This window comes from Frieseomelitta varia, unplaced genomic scaffold, assembly GCF_011392965.1.
Source record: "Frieseomelitta varia isolate USP_RPSP 00005682 unplaced genomic scaffold, Fvar_1.2 scaffold_147, whole genome shotgun sequence".
Taxonomy (NCBI): Eukaryota; Metazoa; Arthropoda; class Insecta; order Hymenoptera; family Apidae; genus Frieseomelitta; species Frieseomelitta varia.
This window is the reverse complement of record NW_025109161.1, coordinates 154,954-176,542: the sequence shown is the minus strand read 5'-3', so window position 1 is coordinate 176,542 and position 21,589 is coordinate 154,954. Positions and strand designations below refer to the sequence as shown.

Below are 21,589 nucleotides of genomic sequence, written 5' to 3'. Positions count from 1 at the left end.
TGAATGTCTCATTATTTAATCCCACAATGTTGAAGGGAACGTTTCGTTGCAACGACAAGTCAAGGAAATATCATTCTTGTATAAACAAAATATCATATCGAGTCTCGATTGTCAACACATTCAAGGGAAATTAATATGATCGACATCAAAAGCGGAAAGAGCAAAGTTCAACGTGAAAGGTTGCCCGTGCCTAAAACAATTTTTTTCCATTCAATAGAAATAGTGATGCGAAAAGTTTCGTATCAGCGATAAAACAGTGATGTTTAGTGATGCTGTAGTGGAAAATGTGTTTCACATTGTAACTTGCATGTCAATCGCCTAATAATCAGAAGTACGTATTACATCGTAATCTTAATGCCTGTCAGTAATTTTTGTTACTATTGAATTTGTTTTTATAGTGTTGTTTATGTATTTTACATACATCACGTATTATATGTTTACATGTGTCGTGTTACTTGTACATTCCAAAATATGTACATATTGATGAATGATATTGGTGGTTCGCAAGATAATACTGCAATGCGAATTTTCTTATAGAAATATAAATCAGCTGTAGGTTGCCTTAAAACCATAGATAAGAAGAAAACTATATAGATAAGCGTATGACTTCATTATTCACTATATAGTTAAGCGTATGACTTCATTATGTTCTTCTGTGACTTTGTTAGAAATTTTTAATAATTCTCTTTCACCTTTTTCAACAATTTTACGCGAATTATTGTCCCGCAATAATATCAACACAGTGAAGCAATGGTACTTGCAATTACCGAAAATAATAATTTTTTTAGTTTGGATCTAATATTAGTAAATGATAATAACAGTAAAATATTCAGTTGCATTCGTCTGACTTTCTTGATCCTTTTTAGAAAAGATTTTTCTGGGGTAAGATTTCATCTACAATCACCAGCGTGATTTTTTTTGATTTAACAGCCTTGGGGCTTAATGTCAATGAATTAAGTTGATATTATTTTAAATTTTAAAGCATCAGTAAGGCTTTGAAATTGTTCAAAAATTTGAAAATTTTCTAGGATCATAGTTCATCTGAATTATTCCGTAAAACTTCTCTTCTATCGATCGTATTTGCATGTAAAATATTAACAAAAATATAAATAGAATATTTGTAAAATTATAATTTATACATTTAATAGGCTTCTACGTTACAGAAGTATGCATGTTCCTTTATGCGTTTGTTTTTCAACATGCATTAATACAAGCACGGATATACAGAATCGATAATTCACGCGCAATAACTAGTATTTTGAAAATACTTTGCATTTTGTGTGCATACAGGGCGTCCTTATATTAAATGACCAACCTGCAAAGGCTTAATCTTAATCCAAAAGAAGAAAAAAAATATTCTTTAGAATATTCTTTTCTTCTTTTTACGTATAGATTAAGCTCTTGCCGTTTGGCCGTTTAAGTTCGGGACACCTTGTATACGAAGATTGCGCTGTTATAATCTTCTATGATATCTTTCTATTGTAATCCTTGTGAAAAAAGGCAAAACAGATTAGATAGAACAATAATCTGAAATTATTTGTGCCGGTGTCGTTTTTTTTAATTCAACTTGTCAAGGATAAATTTTTCACGAAAATATTTCAATCGGCAAAGGGGGCGTACGTACGTACATTGAGAATTGTTCAGGCAATTATTTGCAGCGAATGTAAATTCGTAAACTCATATTTTGACGAGAAACACTCGAAGATGGCAGTGTTACGATTTTTTCGAACAACCCAATGTTTCTAATAAGGATATTATATTCAGATGCGTTATACCATTAAAAGTGTAACTTACAGAATCGCTTAAGTATCATCGCTGTGAAATTGCAATGATGAATGTGTACAATGTTTTATAATCTTCACGCGTGTGTCGTCATTGCATGCGTGACGACAGATGATCGTGAATGTTTATCTGTTTCTATATAACTCTTAAGAACAGTAAAGATATTTAGTCGGCTTGTTCTCCCGTTCGAAATACATACACAGATATTTGAATTGTGTCCGTGGTTTTGATTGATTTGAAAAATCGTAGAACTTCGTACGTACAATTAGTTAGCGTTATTTAATTAATTTAATCAAACAAACTGAGAAGAGGCATAGTTTTTTTTACCAAAACAATTCTCATTGTACGGTAGAATCAAGAAGAAAGTAACAAAATACACATCAATGCGCGATTCGTTTATACTTCTGTTTTATGACGTAAGTGCTCTATTTAAATATTCTAATCTACGATACATGTAAATTTTATGATTTTCATGAACTGTGCCGTTTTTATTATAATTATTAACAAAAGCCTGCAAAACAATGATAATTCGAATTCAGCGCTCGTATTCGATTACACAGCATTTAAATCTTATTTTCACTGTGCAGCAATAATGCATACTATTGTTGCTCGATTATTATATTAATAACGTTTATTGTTGCAATAAAAAAAAAAAAAGAGCGACGTATTAACATCAATGGATCCAGGTTCAAATCTCGAACTCGTGAATGAACTTCGATCGCAAGATTTCGAATCGTTTTTCTTTCTTTGTGAATTATTTGTAAAATTACATAAGTGTAACTAACTAGAGATATTCTTTCGTAAAAAAAAAAAAAAAAGAAAAAAGAAACTCTCTCTAGAACTTTTTAAACTTTTTCTAGAAAAATGACCACGCACAAAGGGATTTCAATGTCGTGTGAGGATGGTCTCGATGTCTCCGGTAATGAGAAAAAAGTGGGCGGCAATGAAGAAGAGGAGTTAACAATGAAAAGGCCGAAGTGTAAACTCGACGCGAACGGTCGGCTAAATTTGAAAGACATTTTACTGTCTTTCAACGGGCCGGTTAATCAAGAGCAAGCATGGGCTTTGTGCTATCAAACCGCCAAGAGTTTGTCACGTTTATCAGAGAACAATTTCTACGAAATCACGGAGTTATCGCAGATCGTCCTTCACAAGGATGGCGATGTTTGGCTTGGCGATCTAATCGGTAAGTTGAGTCAATCTCTCCCTCTCCTCACCTCCCTGTGTTTTTTTTTTTCAAAGACTCATTTATTCTTTTATCGTAGAATATCTTATCGATGTATTGTGCCGTAGTAAATAAAATAAAAGATATCAAAGATTATTAAAAGATATCAAACAAAGATTACATGGAATACATTATATAGTAGTCGTGCAATATTTTAATATATATTTATACAGTTTAACATATAGTACATACGTATGTCAGGTATAATATTATAGTTTTAGTATTTTATAATAATGTAATTTATAATAATTATGTTTCTGTGGTTATTATTTTGGCACTACGCGGGACAGAGGTGCACCAAGGTTTACTGTATCATTAAATATAGTTGTCGCATTGTATGCCTATGTATATCAATTCATGGTATCTAATATGTATATAGTGTGGTATGTAACATAATTTTTTGTTATATATAGTAATTTTCTATAGTAACGTAATATATTTAAGTAATGTAATTATAGATGAAATATCTTAGTATACATATATTATGGTATGTTAGAAATTTATGAAAGGTAAGTAATTGTACAGTGAAGTATATGTATAGTATACGTTTGTAGTTCGACATAATCTTTGTGAAGTTCAGCATTTGCAAAAGATTCGGTATACTTGTCCCGTTAGGTTTGCACGATTGATTAACAGTAAGAAGTTTTTCGATAGGGTTATTAATATACATGATCGCACAAGAAAATAATCAGAAGTTACTGAATTTCGCGTGAAAACTGGTCATCATTTCTGATTATACGTATCAAGTGTGTTAATTTTAAACTGAGTTTCTTGATGTTTTTGTTACAGAATCTGGAAAACCCCGCGTCTCCGAGAAAAAGGTGAACACTTAATTTTCAATTAGATTTTTTATGAGAAAATATTAATAGTGTCGTACATTATTTTATAAGTAAACATATATTTCTTATTTGTGCAGGCAATATTCTCGTTAGGCTTGATGATATTCAAAGCGCTTGATTTCGGCCTAGATGAACAGGAAGAAAGGCCTGTATCACCAGATTTGGAGAACCTTATAACATTAATGACACGTGCAGATCAAGGTACAATCGATTCGCAAAAACCGAAGTTCCTGGAAATAAATGCAGAAGTCACTCATTATATTTTATTTACCGCGTAGAAATTGAAGGAGAAACGGAAGAACGTCCGCAAGAGACGGATGATGAAGGCATCGAGCGGGACTCTAGCGATGCCGACGTCGATGAATTTTTATCGCAGAAAAGTAACGATACGTATGACGAAAGACCGTCGCTGTATTCATTAAAAAACGTAATGCAAGTAAGTGAAGTGAAACAAAAATTTAAAGTGAATTTTTTTTATGATGAATTCTGTGAAAAAATACAAAAAAAAAAAGAAAAACATAAAAATTATTCGTATTAAATTTCTTGTCACTATATGTATAACTCTTATAAAAATTTTCTTTTTTAAATATCGATATCTTTCTGTATCATTTACCTATATTTTTTTATTCACAAGTTAACATTCATTTGTATGTATAGTTGTGTATCAGGCATATGCAAGCTTCTGTGGAGTCTGCTGAAATTCATTATAAGGCTGTGATACGGGCATTCGTAGCTGAGGCTCTGGAACTGTCATATTTTTTGGATACAGTAGCGGCTAATAAATTGCACGCTAGTCGAAGGGAATCTGTTACTGATAGCAACAAGCATACCTCGATGTCTGTTCAGAACCTTGATACGTTAGATTTTATTGATTGGGTAAGATTTTTACAATGCATCTGCGAGAAATACATATACCATGTTGACTTATATTATAGGCTTATATAAATAAGAATATTCTAAGAAATTATGACATAGACTGTTTCAGGATCACACATTCGCGAATTATATATATTGGAAATTAATATATTTACTGTGTTGTAAAGTAGAAATATCTTGCGCATGACATATATACATATATGTATCAAATTGTTATAGTCACATTTAAATTGTGCACAATTCGCGTAAAATAGAACCATTGATACTATTGTGTTGTATAATATTCTGTGCATAAAGTTATTTATTACTTTGCAAAGATAAGATATTTGAGACTTATTGACTTGACTCTCTATTGTTGTAGACTGACATTAGGATTTGGAGGGCTATACAAGTACGTGATTGATAATAATATTTGCGCACGTAAAAATAATATGTTAGAGCTTAGACGAGATTATTAAGCACGCAGCATGATTAGTTTCACGCAGTCAGCGTTGTCTTCTACAGAATTATAAAAATATCACCCATCAGTATATATTCTACATGCATGCGTTAATTCGATTTCAATTTTAATTTGTTCATTCCAGAAATTAGCCACTTTTAATGTTTGTAACTCGTTGTACGAAAAAGTTAAATACGAAGTGACTCTTCGAATATTCTATGTTGCACACATATAGTACTGATAATATTAAATATATTTATAAGTGGAAAAAAAAAAATTAAAGAAAGACCTTCCGTTTAAGATTTTTCTCTTCTTTTTTGAAACTTTAATTACACTTGTAAGATTAGAAAAATTAAAGGAACTGTTTTAATAGGCAAGATTTTGGGTTCAAGTTATCCAAGAATTGAGGAAAGGTGTGAAACTGAAAAAGGTCGAAGCTAATTTGAGTTCGAAGAATCCTACTCGTGGACGCGGAAAGGGAGTTGAATTTGAACTAACGCCGTACGAAATTTTAATGGACGACATTCGGAAAAGAAGGTATCATCTGAGAAAGACACCATCGCCGAAGCCGCATTTACGGAAAGACGCGCATGCTGTTATTCTTGAATTTATTCGGAGTAGGCCACCCCTGAAAAAGGTAACGTCGTACTATATTAAAAATATTTTATTCTGTGTTCTCATTAGTGACACTTCGATATATGAAGTTACAAATTTTTTAAAAGTTTCAATAGACTTTTAGAGAGATATAATTTTATACAGGCATCTGAAAGACAGTTGCCACCTCTCCAAAAGGAATGGACTGTTCGGGAATTGCTCATGGAAAGTATAAAGAAGCCGCCAAATTTAAGACCTTCGCGCAATCGATACGTTCCAAAGAGCGAAAGAATATCTCCTCAGTGCGGTGAGTTATTATTTCACATTTACATACTCAACGACAATCTCTTGCATGTTATATTGTTTTGCGAAATATACCGTCTTTGTTTGTGTACGACTTTGTTTGTGTATTTAATAAATTCATGAAAATCAACACATTAAGTTCATATCTTGTATACCAACAATTGCGATGTTACATCAATGCATCAATCATATTGGTTACTGGTTCATGTGTGGTACCTCAATAAATCTCTCTTCGCCGAGCTCATAAGGTAAATAAATCAGAATTTTTTAAGTGTGCGGTGATACATCTTTTTCTTCTTCTTTTTTTTTTTTTTTTTTTTTTTTTTTTTTTAGAATGATGATTGAGAGAGTAAGAATCATAATATACGATATCACACGCCTTATTTCACTCTGTCTTCTATCAATTTCAAATGGATTCACGGTGAATGAATAACAGTAAGTGATTCTCTCGAAGCAACTAACTTTCATACTCCTGCAAAAGCAGTGAACTGTGCTTTCATATCGATTCATCAAGCAGAAACATCTTAACCGAGTTGGTTCATCCGTAACATCAATATGGTCGCGTCCGTATGCTTAGAACTTTATGGACCAATGGTGTTGCATACACAAACCACGCGTTGCACACGTGCGGCAGCGTTTTTACAAAAATATATTTAACCGAGAGTACACATGCGCGAGGAGGAGAGCGCGAGCGCAGTGCCTGTACGGGGTCGTATATCTTTCACCCGTAACATATTCTTGCGGGGTAGAACTTGGTAATTGCAGCGTAGTGCGGCCAGGAGAGTGGTATTCGTGCCGTCATTTTCCCATTTCTTTCTTTTCAACAACACAACAATTCACATTTACAATACAAGTCGTAATATGACAATTGTCTAACGTTCGTATCCCAATTCTCGAGAGTAGAATTTGGCAATTGCAACGCAGTCCGGCCAGAATAGTGGTATCTGTGTTTCTTTCTAATAATAATAATAATAATAATAATAATGATAATTATCCAACGCTCGTAATTCCGACTATACATTTCATTGTTAAATATCCTCCTGTATTAACCACATTGGCTAATGAGACTAGTTCAAAATTCCTCCTCCAAGTGTGATCGTTCGAGTCGAATCAAGAGACGTTCGAGAGAGAATTAATTTCCGTGTTTAGTCATCGCCCCGTTGGGGGGTGAATATGGGTCGTGACTAATTTTTTTTTTTTCATGGAGGAGGAGGAGGAGGAGGAGGGGGGTCGATCCGTATGAATCATGATACACGGACGGTAGGCCGACTTGAAGCATTTCAAGACCCCCAGACCCGTTCGCGATCAATAACCGAAAGCGCAGAAAAGGGCGAGAGAGAGCGAGCTGACGTCGCCCGAAACGTCATCCGTGCAACGCGCCCGCTTGAATCTCTCCTCGATTCCTCGCGTGGTCGTCACACGTTCGCCCGTTCACGTCGGTTTGCCATCGTGCTCGTTCGCTTTTCTCTCGTTCAATCGGAATTTCTTTATCGTCTTCCGTGTTTCGTCGAGCATTTCGCGCGCGCGCGCTTGCTTGCTTGCTTGCTTGCTCGCATTTCCGGGCGAAAAGTAATGTAATGGATGGTGCGACTTGAGCGTGAAATTCGATCGCGTTACGTGTAAAAAAAACCGTGTAAAGCGAGTAAATCAAGTGTACCGAGAAACGGGGATAGGCACACTAATCGAGAGCACGTGTGCTTGATGTACAGTCCCTGCCAGTGGATCGGCGAGTATCGGTGGGCCACGGAAGACCCGACACGATGGAAAAAACGAACAGATGAACGAGGAGATCAGCTTGGATGCTGGTAATCGAATTTTTTTTCCCCCCCCGACTTTATCGTTCGTCGAACGAAGAGAGAAAGAAACGGATGCTTGCTGGAAATCGTTTCGATATTGACGAGCGCATCTTCATTCGCAGGCAGTGAGATCGTCGAGTCGAGCGAACAGATTGTAGAAGAATCGGCAGAACTAGTGGCTTCCGGTTGGACGTCGTGGTCGTTGCAAGTAGAGCCATTGTAATGAATTATATCGACGCGCAGTATGTTCGGTTTAAAATATTCTTCAACGTCGTTCATAATTAGTAGTGAACACTTCATCTGTGAGAATAGAGTTTGAATAGAGAGGTGAAAACTGTAACATCCAGTTTGAACAAACTTGGACTCGCTGCCGAGTAATCTTGGCCTTTGACAGTACAAACAACGAGAAAGAAATTACCTTCTAGAAACAAAAACGAGTGAATAATCCAGCATTCTGTTCTAAGTGTTTTAATACTAGAATCTTATGTCAAAATCTAATATTAAAGTCTGTTTGAAACAGTATCTTTTCAAAACACAATGAGATAGTCAAGGAGCTGTTTATGCCGTATGCACGTCAAACAGACGAGAACCAAGGAGGATTAAAACCGGACATACTGTCTATATTGTAGCAGAGGGAAAGAGCAAGTGTCGAAAGGAAGGAATAATATTGCCGATCGTAGGCGGTGAGTCCCGCATGATAGTCCTGGGTGAAGTTCCACCGTCGCAACCGGAGCAGGAACAGGAACCCGCGCAGGATGTGGCGGCACAGTGGCTGCAGACCGAGAATCAAGCGAATGCCGCGGTCACGGCCACAGTTGGCACGGTTACGGCCAACAACGTGCCGGCGACCGCGAGCCGAAACCGAACGAACGTACCACCGGTGCCGCAGCCGAGACAGAGAATCGGCAAGCCAGAAATTAGGGTTCCGGGAAACAGGAATCGTAAGTCGCGTAGAAGGCGCATTATGGTTACAGGTAATCATACCATTCATCTATTTTTCAACACACACGGGTAACATACGATGGACGATGAAACTCATTTTTTGCTACTGATGCAATGATAATTCAACATGCGATTATATTTCGCATGATAAATATACTTGATGACAGAGCGACGAAATGTTGATTTCAGATTTTTGACTGATTCAATTGTATTTCACTTATGACACTATGAAAAGAAGTTCTTCCCCCCGCCCCCCCCCTTTTTTTTTCTTGAATGTTTCTGTGTAATGTTAATGATGATGTCTGTAATCTTACTTGGGTTCGCGCAGGAAGCACTTGTGTATGTACTTAGGATTTACTGAGGTACCACAATTTTGTGAATATTTCACCCTCTTCTTCTTTTTTTCTCTCTTTTTCTTTTTCTTTTTTTTTTTTTCCACTAAAGCTTCACGTGTCGTGTTATTCATTAGTCATCTCAACGTACACGCTCTTCTTTCTCCGACAGCTCTGATTCGACACACGTGTCTCGAGTCTGTTTCTATGAACGACGTTCTTTTTTTAGATCATATCCAAAGTGCTATCGATGTGAAGGGCAGCGAGTCACCTTCAATGCCGATGAAACCTCCTCGAAGGGATCTGGACAGTTCGAATTCTGCGACCAGTAGAAGGAAAGTAATACCTGTGGATTTTGATTTGAAGGTAGATCGTGGTTTTCATTCTTCTTCTTCTTTTTTAATTCGCACGCTTAATGCGTACTTTAACAAACAGCTTGACGCGGAAGACGAAGATGACGACGAAGATTACAATGATGAATTGGCAGTAACAAGATTTGAAGAAGACGATGAAGGATCGAATTATTGGCAATTGAAAGAGGATTATACGTATGGTGATAGGGATAGCGCTCGCGGTAGGCATAAAGATCAAAGGGATGACGACGAGGCTGATTCTGCAAACCCTTGGCGAAGAACTGGTGGTTTACGTTTAACCAGGAACGAGTATCATCGATTTTGTGACACCCAGCTTGAATGTAATTATCGTAATCGATGAGAACTTAGAAGAACGCTAGAAAATACGTGGTTTTAAATTTCATTGCTTTCAGCGTACGATCTTGCGACGCAGTGTCCATCTAGAAGAGCGTCGGCACGGAAACATGCAAGACGCAGTATAGCACTCACAGCGTTGACTGGTACCACGTCTCTTCCTCATTCGAGGCCACAGAGCCGTCAGCACATAGGCGCAACAGAGTCGTCGTTAAGTCAAGGTCCGAGTCCTAATATCAGCGTGAATCCTAGTCCGAGTTTGAGCCCCCAGCCGAGAGCAAGGCAACCGCGACGATCGCAAACTATTGCCGAAGGTACAAAGGACAGTGAAGATCAGAACGAAGACTGGCAAGATGATAAGGGACAGGTACAACTTGCAAAAATCAATCTGTCATTGGAGCAGTATGTTTCAAAAATAAAAAAAAAATAAAAAAAAAAAAGAAACTTCAGAAGAAGCTTCATTTGCAAATTTTGTTGGAAATAGATTGTCTGGTAACAAGAAAATATTCTTTCTTATAGAAGCCTACGTTAGGCGACATGTTCCTGGATGAAAGGCTTTCTTTAACTCTGGAAGAGATTGTGCATATTCGTAGTGTACTAACCAAAGCAGAATTGGAATCTTTGCCCGTAGAGGGTCGAGTAAAGGAGGATGTAGAGAAACGACGCGTTTGTTTCCTTTGCTTAAAAACTAGATTCGGATTGTTAGGACCGTGGGGGCAACGTTGTCGTTTGTGCGAAAGGACAGTATGTGTGAAGTGTTACTCCAAAGTAAGCCTTTGAAATTCTTTTGTTCAGTCAGTTTGAATTTAACACGTTTTCAATTGTAAAACGAGTAACTCGCTGTGTTGTAGATGCGAATACCAACAGAACATTTCGCCCACGTCCCGGTAGTTTTATTATCTCCTGGTCTTCTTCTTTCCCCATCATCTTCAGAGCCAGACACTAGTAAGAGTTCTTGGTTAAGAGGTACCGGAGCAGCTGGATCTGCACCGGCATCACCAGCCTCCAGACGCAAGAATTCGTCGTTGAAAAGCGTGACACCTTCATCCACGCCTACTACTACACCTGTTTTGATACTCACACCGACCTCCACACCGCCTTCTCATGCTCGTCGCGAAACAGAGACTCAGGACAAAAGGTTGACTTTCCACTTGCTAGTTTCTGTCTCAAAAACTTTTTGCTTTTTTACCCTTTTATATAAGAAATTCTGTTTACAAGTGGGTATTCTCCGTAACAAAATTTGTTTGTACAGGAGTTGCAAAAGTACTGGCAGCCCAGCCAATGTACCATCACCGAAGGCATTCTCCAGTTTTACTAGTCAAAGCTCGGAACAACGATTAGTCGCAGAAAGATTGAGAGGCGTCTCTATGGTAGTCTGCCATGACTGCCGTATTATGGTGATACAGATAATTAAGAGTTCGAGAACAACACGGGCTACGATACGGAATAACGTTATCTCGCGACTTACTTTGAATCTTTCGCCAGCCTACGTTTGAATTCTCTCCGATAAAGCGAAGCTCTATGCACGAGATTTCTGTTGGATAAAATGGTGCATCTCGTTTTCGATTCAGCTAATGAGTAACATGCTATTTATGCCAATAAGTGAGGCACGTAGATTAGATTTCTCCCTCTTGTACCGGGTGTGCTCCGGATTCTTGTGCTCCTTACGCCACAATATCTCCTACAAATAGTCGTGGCTACGTTTGAAAAAAAAAAAAAAAAAAAAAAACAGGCACAACAAGTGCTACATATCGCGAATATATCGCACGTTTGTTTCTTAAAAATTTAACATTTAACGTTACTTTTTTGTGGAACTTTGTTTTAAGAAACGAAGTTCTTTCTTTGAGTAAGTTCGTTCAATTTTTTGTCTGTGCAAAAGAACTGTCACAAGATCAAAAATTTCGTTCGATTAAGTTCGAAGCGTTGAATATATTTTAACACAAATAAAGATTCAACGGAAGAATCTAATATAAAAATCGGCACACAGTGGCATTTAATATAGTCTACGTACCTACATCAGGCTTACATCTAAGTAGATCGTTAATGCATGCAAATTTGAAAACGATACGATTAGAATCGAGTATTTAATTACGATAGCTAAGGTTCCATTTGGTTTTCTCAACAACAATGAGCTGTTTTTCGCTTTCCATTTCAATAATCACTACTAATAATTATATCGATTGAAAAAAAAAAAAAGACAAGCTAGTATGTGGTTGCATTGCGCGCTGTGTGTGTTCTCAGTTTATAAAAGCTGAGAGTTTGCGTTTAACCCGATCAGTTATCTCGGGATTTTGAGAATGTGTATATATATATGTGTGTGTATATATATACACATTATATATATATATATATGTTCCTTTCGCTCCCACATTGTTGTGAATATTCAATCTAAAAAAATGATATCGCATTTATCGTAAAATTTAGTTGAGAGAAGAAAAAAAAAAAATTATCATAAGCAAAAAAATCAGCGAAGAAGAAATAAAAAAACGTTGAAATACTTAAATGTAATCTACGTATATGTGCCAGAACGTTCACGCAATAGCGATCGAATTATAATTAATTCTGACCAATAGTTTCAATTATGCGATTACCAATTCGAGTCATTAAGAAACTTTAGTTTTCTTCATTATCCAATTTGCTAATATATTCATATAACGTGTAGTTGTTGAACAATTTTAAACATCGATAATTATGTTCTTGAACTTTATATATCGATAATAACTGTGTTCGAAATTTAGATCTACTTACGTTTGTCAGTAAATTTTGTTAATAATCTACTTAAAAGTGAGAGGTACGAATACATAAGCACACGCATAATAAACTAGCGAGAGAATCAAATACTCTGACCCCAAAGGAAAAGAATGCTATTTTTTGCGTCCGCGTGATGTCAGTTTATTTCAAGAGAATATATTTAATTTGTAGAAACGAGTCAAAGTCGGGTGCACAATTGTATTATAAGAATTTATTAATTTAAAAATCTTTTTGTATGGCATTTGTGATATTAATTTATTATTTTCTACGTCTGTTATTTATTATATTTATTTAATTAGTTAACAAACGTTTCTTTATAATTGTACATATAATTATACACCTATATGTCATATATTTCATATGGATATGTTGTGCAATTTTTCGTATTTTGTTGCATATTATTATTCGTTGAAATATTGTTTCTATTTACATTGTTATTAACGCCAAATTTTTCGTTTTGTGTTGTGAAAGAAATTAATAAGCGGAGAAGTGGAAATGAATTTAAAAAAATAAACGGAGAGAATAGTGGCTCTTGTTACAGTCACGTTTATAGAAAATTAGTACAATTAAGTGGCTGTTCGCTTGCACTGATTGAAGGTGTGCTATTAAAGTGGAAATGTACAAATGTAGACCTACGATGGTTCAGAGTACAAACAAAGAATGCGAATTGCACTATAATAATTAAAATGCTGGTATTGTATCTGGCACTGGATTATATATACATAAGAACAGCGTGGTAAATTTATCGATACGTGTAAAGTGCATTGGTGTATTTTACAAACGGGTGAATCAGTTTGATTAAAGATGAAGTTTATTTATTTTTTTAGTCACATAAGTAGATTTCCCAATAATTTCCAAGCAAAAATCAAAATAAATATATGTACTTTGTATGGTACTTCAAGAAAAAAAGCATTGTACAATAAACAGATTTTTTCGAACAAGACAATGTAAGAAAGCACCACGACACTTTATGAAGAATATAGAAACATGAAGTTCTATTTGTAGAAAGTTATTACAATAAAAATAAGCTGAGAAAAACTGCTAAATAACAGAGTCACAATGGGATGATATTATAAGATATATAAGGATTTACACGATGGCAATTGAAAAAGATGATTTATTGTATTAATTTATTGTTTTTTTTTTTAATGTACGATGTATGTATACCTATAAATAATTAGAAACTTTGTTTTTACGATAAAAGTGACCAAAATACATTCTATTCCGATTCATTACTTAAACAGTTGTTTCTTTAAACAAATATTTTTCTTATTTTCTACTTTTATACTAAGAGATTCTTATTTCCATAAATTATATCTTACTGCAGTATTTTACATAACGACACGTTGAAAAATATAATTTTCTCTAAAATATTTTTTATTTGTATTATATATTAACTAATACTAAAATGTAAAACTATTGAATTATAATGACATTGACAAAAAAAGTAATGGCAATTAATGTATAAATGTTAGTTTATATAATATATATTAATTTTTAGAATCAATTCCTCAAATGATTGCATGCAAAAATTTTCATTTGAAAGCAAAAGAAATAAAAAAGAACTTATTAATAATGAAATTATTAATAAAAAAATATCTAAAATATAGATAAATCTAGACGTTAATAAATAATTCTATTTAGGTTTCTATCATCTTTACAATAAACTTTCACTAAATTTTTCAATGTGTATCTTCTTTATACATTAATTAATGTAATATATATTAAAGCTTGTACATATGATACATGAGAAACAAGGTAGTATATACAAGTAATACTGATCAATTACAAAGTTTACAATGAATTTATTTAAAAGACTGAAATCCGCGTTAAAGGATGAAATACAATATCAGTATGACGAAAGTTCTAGAAAAAAAAAAAAAAAAAAACAACAAAAGAAACATCATCACAGCCGTTGATTTCTATTTACTGCTAAAAATGTAAAATCGTGCAATCACAAAATATTGAAACATTTATTTCAAACAGAAAATAAAATGTAAATGTGTAAAAACCGGATATTCCATGCCAATAATATGTATATTGAAAAATAATACATACAAATATATTTTGGTATCCGTGTCAAATGAAAATAACAAAGTTTCCTTTTTTTTTTTTTCATTTTCAGTGTTGTGTTATCTATAACTTCCGTGATGGACTCAAAAAAGAAATGATAAAAATAATCTCATGGTTCGAAAGAAATACTCTCTTGTCTGACTTAATACTACTTTTTTAATTTCAGCATTCTTAAATATAGAATACCTTTTGTACATACATGTTAAGTAGCTATTGCTGTTTCCGACAGGTAATGCGTTATCATCATGCGTAAAGTACGAATTCAGCGCACGTTGCATTGTGACGAAGTATGCATTGCAGATACTCGATGATGGTTCTGGAACCTCGCGACCGCGTCAGAAATTTAAAATTGCTCTGCTCCACCATACAGCTTTGGTGTTGTTTCCCCACAACGCTCACGATCGCCAAATCCGCACTTTAGTCATCACGTACACTGCGCATATTAAACGAATTTATACATTAAACGAACGTGATTTTATTTACATTTGAGCGACAAATACACAATGGTCGTTCTATCGAATCGCAATAATGCTACATATTATTTTATCCGTAATTCCAAAGAAACAGTATCAGTATGAAAATTGATCTTTGAATATACGGTAAATACAACTTGTACGTTCAATCCAAGTTGACGACAGATACTTTTTTTTTCTTTTTTTTTTTTTTTATAGCGAAACATGAGCCATGTTATTACGCTTATGCATAGACGTAAAGATCGTGATTCAGTATTTCGTTACAATTGCATAAGAAAATAATATGATAGCTCTCAATTTTTCGACGATCTGTTTCATGGTAAAAGAAGAGTCGTATTTCTCGTAAAGATTCGAAAACATATATAAAAAACTTGAATATGTGAATTATATACAGAATGCGAGAAATGTTGATTTTGGAACTATAATTTTTATTTCTAACCCATTTTCTTTTTTTTTTTTTTTTTCTTTTCATACCTCGTTCGTGGTATTTAATTTTCACGCAAGTAAATAATATACTCGATATTTATTCTAGAAAATTGTTTACAACGAAGTAAAGAGGTAAAAGCTAAAATATTCATCTAATAAGATTTCAACATTCATCTAATAAGATTTCACCACTGTAATAGATTAATAATATCAATCATCAATAGTTCGTTTTTAAGCAACATTCCTGTACAAGATGTTCCGTTGTAGTAACTGTTCCTACGATGAATGAAAACTTCGTTCTCGTACTTAAAAAGCTATGTTAAGAAAAATGATTGCGACAGAGCATATAAGAATAAGTCTCTGACTTTCTTTAGTAAAAGTTGAGATCAACATGTACAGGAATATCTTCTAGTAAGAATAAACTTAAATTTCTGTTAATAAATAAATAGTATAGACGCATGTTGAAAAATGTGATGCTTACTGGAAGACGGTATTAAAGTCAGACTATAAGAGATTTATATTTTTGTTATTCTCTTTGATGAGAATTGCAAGGAATACAGTTGCAATACTTTAATAATTTAAATCATCAATTAACATTGTATAAAATCATCAATTAACATTGTATAAAATCATCAATTAAAATCAATGTAAAAATCAGTAAAAAACAAAAATTATTTTACAAAAGAAAAAATTATTCTACTAAAATTTTGACGAAAATTGTCCATTGTCGTAAAGGATACAACGTCAAAAATACAAGGAATAATAATAAGAACGTTTTGAATGCGTGCAACCATGAATTAATACTGAAAAAAATAATCACAGAGGAGTCCAAAATTAAATATGTTTGCAACTGTACTCATTAGTTCTCTCCATGAACCACCACTCACATTAAAGTGCTGAACAACAAATTCGGTTGCCCGTGCGAAGTCTTCCAGTTTTATTTTTAAATTCATGCAATATATAATTTTTTATAGACTCCATTCAAAATAACATGCTTATTCGTGATTTGATACTCAGCACTCTGGTAGCGCGGTCTTCTTTTTTCCTTTTTCTTTTTAATTTATACAGAAATAATCGTTAAACAATGATTAACGTATCAGACACGTAGCACAAATACGTTGTGGCCCGATACAGTCATCGTGACAAAACGCGCCACACTGCCGGCATATTACCATAGCACCTCGCATATTACACTCGCAGGGAGGTGGTGGATCTCCACCCATGATCATACCAGGTGCTCCGGGTTCAGCGCCACCTCCTCCTCTACCATCCGTGCCCCTTCCTTTCAACGTTACGGCCTGGTGCGAACCTTCTCCTGCACTGGCTGGTCTACCACGTACTAGATGTACTCCAACACCCATCCCGGCAATTTGAGGAGGCAAAGGTGGAGCAGAAGATGCTCGCGGTGCACTGTCGCCGACACCCGTTCTCTGCACCAGTATATATTGACCCAATCCGCCTGTTGTCGTTGATCCTAACTGCGCTACGGTATTGCTTTCTGGAACCTAAAAATATTGTTTAATGATTAAGCAATTTTTAAAATTTTAAGGTAATAATTTAAATTTATAATATTTTCCTTCCGTAGAAGCTATAATTGCAAATTGGTCGGTCATAATAAGAAATATATTTTCATTTTCTTTTACACCCTGGTTTTACCTATTTTTAAATTCTGTGATAGAATCACTCTGTAAAATAGATCATTTTAGAATTTCTGTTGGTTGTTGCTTATTTTGAGAGTATCACGATTGTTTCTCCACTACTTTTAGAAACTTGATTCTAGTAAAGTAGATTTATTTGTTTAGGTACCTGTATGATACAGTGATCATCACAAGCCACCAGCAAGATTAGCACTGTACACAGAGAAAAATATGAAATAATACATGATACAAAGCTTGAGCTTCTACTTGGTATGCGATTGTTCCAGATATAGGTTGTAAGATTAAATAAACAGAAATAAATTGTCCATGAATGTTGAAACATATTCTAGTTCGTTTTTTTTAATTTGTGAGCAACAACAAATCAATTACAAATAAAACTAAATTGTACAAACAATGAACCCTTCCTTTTTCAAAATAAAATAAGAAAAAATGTATGTATAAACTACCATTGCACAATTTTTGCAAGAAATATACCATACCTCTGTTGAAGCAGCTTGACGCGCTGTCGCAAACACATGTCTGAACATAACTGCTTGCGTTTTATTTTGAGTTTGTTTATTTTGTATCGTTTGCGATGGTTTCTGAGTTTTGACAGTCGTAATTGTACGACCACCAGATTTATTCGTCGTGAATGCACCATCACCTCTGGCAAGTAAACTAGGCGGAGGTTTCAAATGAGCCTTCAGTTGATCTCTATTTGGCGAACTTTGTATGACCTAAGTGACACACATTTTCATTTTATAAAATAAAAATTAAATTCGAACTTCTTAAACGAAATTTGGATCTGTTAAAATTACCGCTTGACATATCTGATAGCTGCGTTCCAAGTTAACTGCACCAGGTGGTTCTTTCGTAGTACTGCGTGATCTACCTCCTCCTTGTTCCTTGTTACTATTCCTGGAACCTCTCTGACTACCCTGATTATTAGAACGCGAAGATTTTGAAGACACTGCAACCGTCGCTCCAGGATACTGATGTTGTTGTATGGTCGCTACGACTTGTCGTGGTTGTGTAGGCGCTGAGGCTTGGTGTTGAATAACGATAGTATTTTGTGCACGATTTGGAGGTTGTATGCCGATCGCGGCTGTCACGGTATTTGGGACTTGATTTTGATTCACGTTATTTCTAATATTCCGTGCATTGTTATTTTGTGTACTTAGTTGTACCACTTCTTCTTGCGTTCTCATTATATTTACTTGCGAGGTTGTATTCTGTTGATTCTGGATTTGAGCAGTAATTGGGGACGTGTTGTTCAAAGTCGATGCAGCGTTTTGATCGGAATGAAAGCTAGTTTGTACAAATCTGATGGACTGCAGTTGCGGAAAGGCAATAATAGGCGAGCTTTGAGACTGGAAATTTTTCATTATGCAACTCGTTCCTGGTGTACCAATTGCAAGACCCTCTGACTGAAACGGAGTTCCCTGAACAACTGGCAATTGTATACAGTTGACCGATTCGACATTGGAATCGGCATTAATAAATTGTTGCGGTGGATTAGTCGAATCAGTGGAAGTAGGTGTCTCGTTGCATTCGTCCTGAGTGGTCACCGTAATGTTAGTGGCTACAGATCCATCAAGAGCTGCAGCTACTAGTGGCCATGGTACTTGAAGCTCTTCCTGAGTCTTCATGAAATAAAATTAACTTGTCTCAATATAAAAATATATGAACGAATATATATACAACATAGAAATATACGATATGAATATATTAGAAGTGTCTATCGCTTACCCTATTATTATTGTTTATGTTATTAACCGTGGGGTCTACAGACCAGCTACATTCTAACATTTCAGAACAAACGTAGTTGTTTGCTTCTCGAAGGGCTTCGTCTTCATTCCCACTATTTACATCTTGCTGCTCTCTGGTAGTCTCCGCCTGTCCCGAGACTACCTGTGTTTCAGTTTCTTCCGTATTATTTGTTCCCATTTCCATACCGTCAAGAATAGGATATATTATTTCTTCGGAGCATCTTGAAATCTCTTCGTACGCTTCGCGCATTTCTCCCCTTACCTAAAAGAGGTGTATCGCATTTGTTTTTTAATGAAACTTGCTAATTTCAGGCTGTGAATCTTTACAAACGATATAAATTATCACCTCCAACTCATGAATACGTTGTAACGTTTCACTGTCGATTTCCATTCCTTCAGGAATTTGTGATTCACCGTCTGTTGCATTTTCGTGAGAAACCTGTGTTGTCTCATTTTGATTACTATTCATTAGCGTAGAATCATCCATAACAATTTCAGTTGGTCTAACTTGCTCGTGCGACGGCGATGTTTCGAGCATAGTTGTAGTCTCACAATCAGACATTGGATAAATTTGTTCTTCCAACATTTGGGATATTTGCTCCTTTGAAATTTGAGGTACCTGATCTACTGAAGTTTGAGATGTACATTCTGTTGACAATTGGGACGATGTTTCCCTAGATGTACGAGACATTTGTTCTGTTTGTTCACTGGACCCTGGTGAAGTACTTTCTTCCGGCAAGAGTACAGTATCTTCTTCGGATACTTCGAGGATATGATTCTCCATTGATTCAAGATTCTTTTCATCTTGAGGTATATGAATTTCTTCGTCGTATGCGTTTGAAATACTTTCTTGGCAGACCTGACTTACTACTTCATTCTCTTCAATCATGTCTTGTTTTTCTGCAAGATTAATAACTTTCTCATCTTCCTCAAATTTGTCCTGATGCATTTCAGTATCACCTATCGTTTCTATAGAGTTTATGTTTACAGATTCTATATGTTTTTCATCGATTAATGTATGCGTTGTTTCGTTATATTCTGTTGGTAATAACTCTTGTATCTCTGTTGTTTCATTCAAATCGTCTGAATTACTTATACTAGTTTCAATTTTACAATTATGCTCTTCGATTTTATCCTCGGACATGATAGGACAGGGAGTGTCCGATATAGGTGTATCTACATTGGATTCTAAACGAAGTCTTAAACTCGAACGCGTTACAGCTCCGCCAGATCTTGATTCCGCAATACAATGAAGACCTGACCTAAGTTTAGGTTCACGCTTCTCACCCCATATAGGCTCAAAATGTTTAACTTTCCATGGATCCAATTTATTCTTGTCTCTCTCTGCCTCCATTTTCAATCTTTGTTGATTCTCCGGAGTGAACTCCCCCTCTGCCAAGCGTTTACGCCATTCTAAGCAAGCTCGCGCAAAGAATTCGTTATTTAATCCAGATGTAGCAGCATCCTGACAGCAACAAATAAAAGTAATTTTATAGAAAATAACTTTAAATTTGTTTATTTACGAAAATAAACAAATAGAAAATAACTTTAAATATTTCCGAAAAAAACAAATATGAATATCATGCTGTTAAAATTACCTGTCTATCTACAGCAGGCAGAAGTTGTGCAAGTTTCCTTTGATACAAAGGTGGCAAACCTTGAAAAGTATGCCTATTCAAAAGAGCACGTAAACTTGTGCTTGCTAAAATACTCGCTGGGGATTCAAGATCTACAAGACCAGCCTCCAGTTGTGCAGTCGCAGATAATCGTTTTGTTGATCGTCTACGTCCAGATTTCAAACTAAACCCTGGCAAACTTGCTAGGACTTCTCTCATTGTGGCAGCAGGCTCTTCAGTTGCTACATTATATTAAAATACATAACAACAAATTAGTGAATTAATGCAACTCTGTTATATTATTTGCTTGCATTTGGTATTAAGTATATTTGGTAGATGTATTATTTTGGCTTACTAGCATTGATGTGCTGTACATTATTAACAGGGGAAGGTGGATCATTCGGTGGTGGTGGAGGTAGTGGTTTAACGACAATCCTTGGAAGTGTACGAGAATTGCCAGCCGCGATTGTTGTATTTTTCCTACGCCTCTTGGCCTGCTGTCGTAGTGCATGTTTGATGACTTTTTTACTGTGCACCATGCTAGAATAGCCAGAGCAGCCTGGACTAGTTTCACACCCTTCACCTTTGGCAAGCTCTACATCTGTGTCCATGACAGTACCTATACTGTGTACATTGTTGATCGAAATACCGGCTAATCGAACATAAACCCACTACAGCACTGTATCCGGGTTCTCCGCGTTTTACTTCATATTGTGCAGGAAATGTTCAGCAAAACGCTTTGTCTCTGAAGAGAATAAACATTCCTCAATAACAGCACCTTACTGACATTTCGATGCGAACGAAACTTGAACGATTCGGAAAATATTGCTCAATCCATGTCGTTCAAGAAATTTCCGTGCGCGAAAGGTTCAGTCGAATTTGCAAACCCTACTGTTTCTCAATCCATTGGCAAAATGCCACTCGGAAAAACTCGCAGAGTTCCGCTTCTGTCAGCCATATTGTATTTACATATTTATACCATGAAAGCGCCATCGACATAGAGAGCGCT

General features: G+C 35.4%; 3 protein-coding genes across 9 annotated transcripts; 2 read left to right on the top strand and 1 right to left on the bottom strand.

Annotated features, from left to right (window-relative positions):
- The first annotated feature begins 6 nt into the window (after positions 1–6).
- On the top strand, positions 7–12,033 carry LOC122534821 (protein spire). 4 transcript variants are annotated; one of them, XM_043665814.1, is made up of 15 exons: positions 7–331; positions 2,643–2,968; positions 3,797–3,828; positions 3,924–4,047; positions 4,125–4,282; positions 4,504–4,722; positions 5,084–5,113; positions 5,535–5,798; positions 5,921–6,062; positions 9,358–9,494; positions 9,564–9,822; positions 9,895–10,202; positions 10,355–10,603; positions 10,687–10,973; positions 11,088–12,033. In XM_043665814.1, the coding sequence occupies exons 2-15, from the start codon at positions 2,647–2,649 to the stop codon at positions 11,329–11,331; spliced, it is 2,775 nt and encodes a 924-aa protein (XP_043521749.1). In that variant the 5' UTR covers positions 7–331; positions 2,643–2,646; the 3' UTR covers positions 11,332–12,033. The 4 variants fall into 4 exon arrangements, with proteins under 4 accessions (XP_043521749.1, XP_043521757.1, XP_043521738.1 ...); XM_043665822.1 differs by lacking the exon at positions 7–331 and adding an exon at positions 1,954–2,093; XM_043665803.1 differs by lacking the exon at positions 7–331 and adding an exon at positions 2,102–2,198.
- Positions 6,081–8,710, top strand: LOC122534840. Of its 2 annotated transcripts, none has more exons than XM_043665847.1 (4): positions 6,081–6,493; positions 7,768–7,863; positions 7,977–8,062; positions 8,535–8,710. In XM_043665847.1, the coding sequence occupies exons 1-4, from the start codon at positions 6,484–6,486 to the stop codon at positions 8,550–8,552; spliced, it is 210 nt and encodes a 69-aa protein (XP_043521782.1). In that variant the 5' UTR covers positions 6,081–6,483; the 3' UTR covers positions 8,553–8,710. The 2 variants fall into 2 exon arrangements, with proteins under 2 accessions (XP_043521782.1, XP_043521773.1); XM_043665838.1 differs by lacking the exon at positions 6,081–6,493 and adding an exon at positions 6,508–6,813.
- Positions 12,034–12,196: 163 nt separating the features above from the next.
- On the bottom strand, positions 12,197–21,577 carry LOC122534803 (polycomb protein Asx). Of its 3 annotated transcripts, none has more exons than XM_043665781.1 (8): positions 20,936–21,544; positions 20,563–20,822; positions 19,311–20,429; positions 18,945–19,226; positions 18,014–18,838; positions 17,696–17,932; positions 16,790–17,063; positions 12,197–15,092 (listed from the first exon to the last, which is right to left on the bottom strand). In XM_043665781.1, the coding sequence occupies exons 1-8, from the start codon at positions 21,189–21,191 to the stop codon at positions 15,055–15,057; spliced, it is 3,291 nt and encodes a 1,096-aa protein (XP_043521716.1). In that variant the 5' UTR covers positions 21,192–21,544; the 3' UTR covers positions 12,197–15,054. The 3 variants fall into 3 exon arrangements, with proteins under 3 accessions (XP_043521716.1, XP_043521710.1, XP_043521724.1); XM_043665775.1 differs by lacking the exon at positions 12,197–15,092 and having other exon boundaries at positions 15,598–17,063; positions 20,936–21,325; positions 21,473–21,577; XM_043665789.1 differs by lacking the exon at positions 12,197–15,092 and adding an exon at positions 17,365–17,408 and having other exon boundaries at positions 16,921–17,063.
- Between the last annotated feature and the right edge of the window lie 12 nt (positions 21,578–21,589).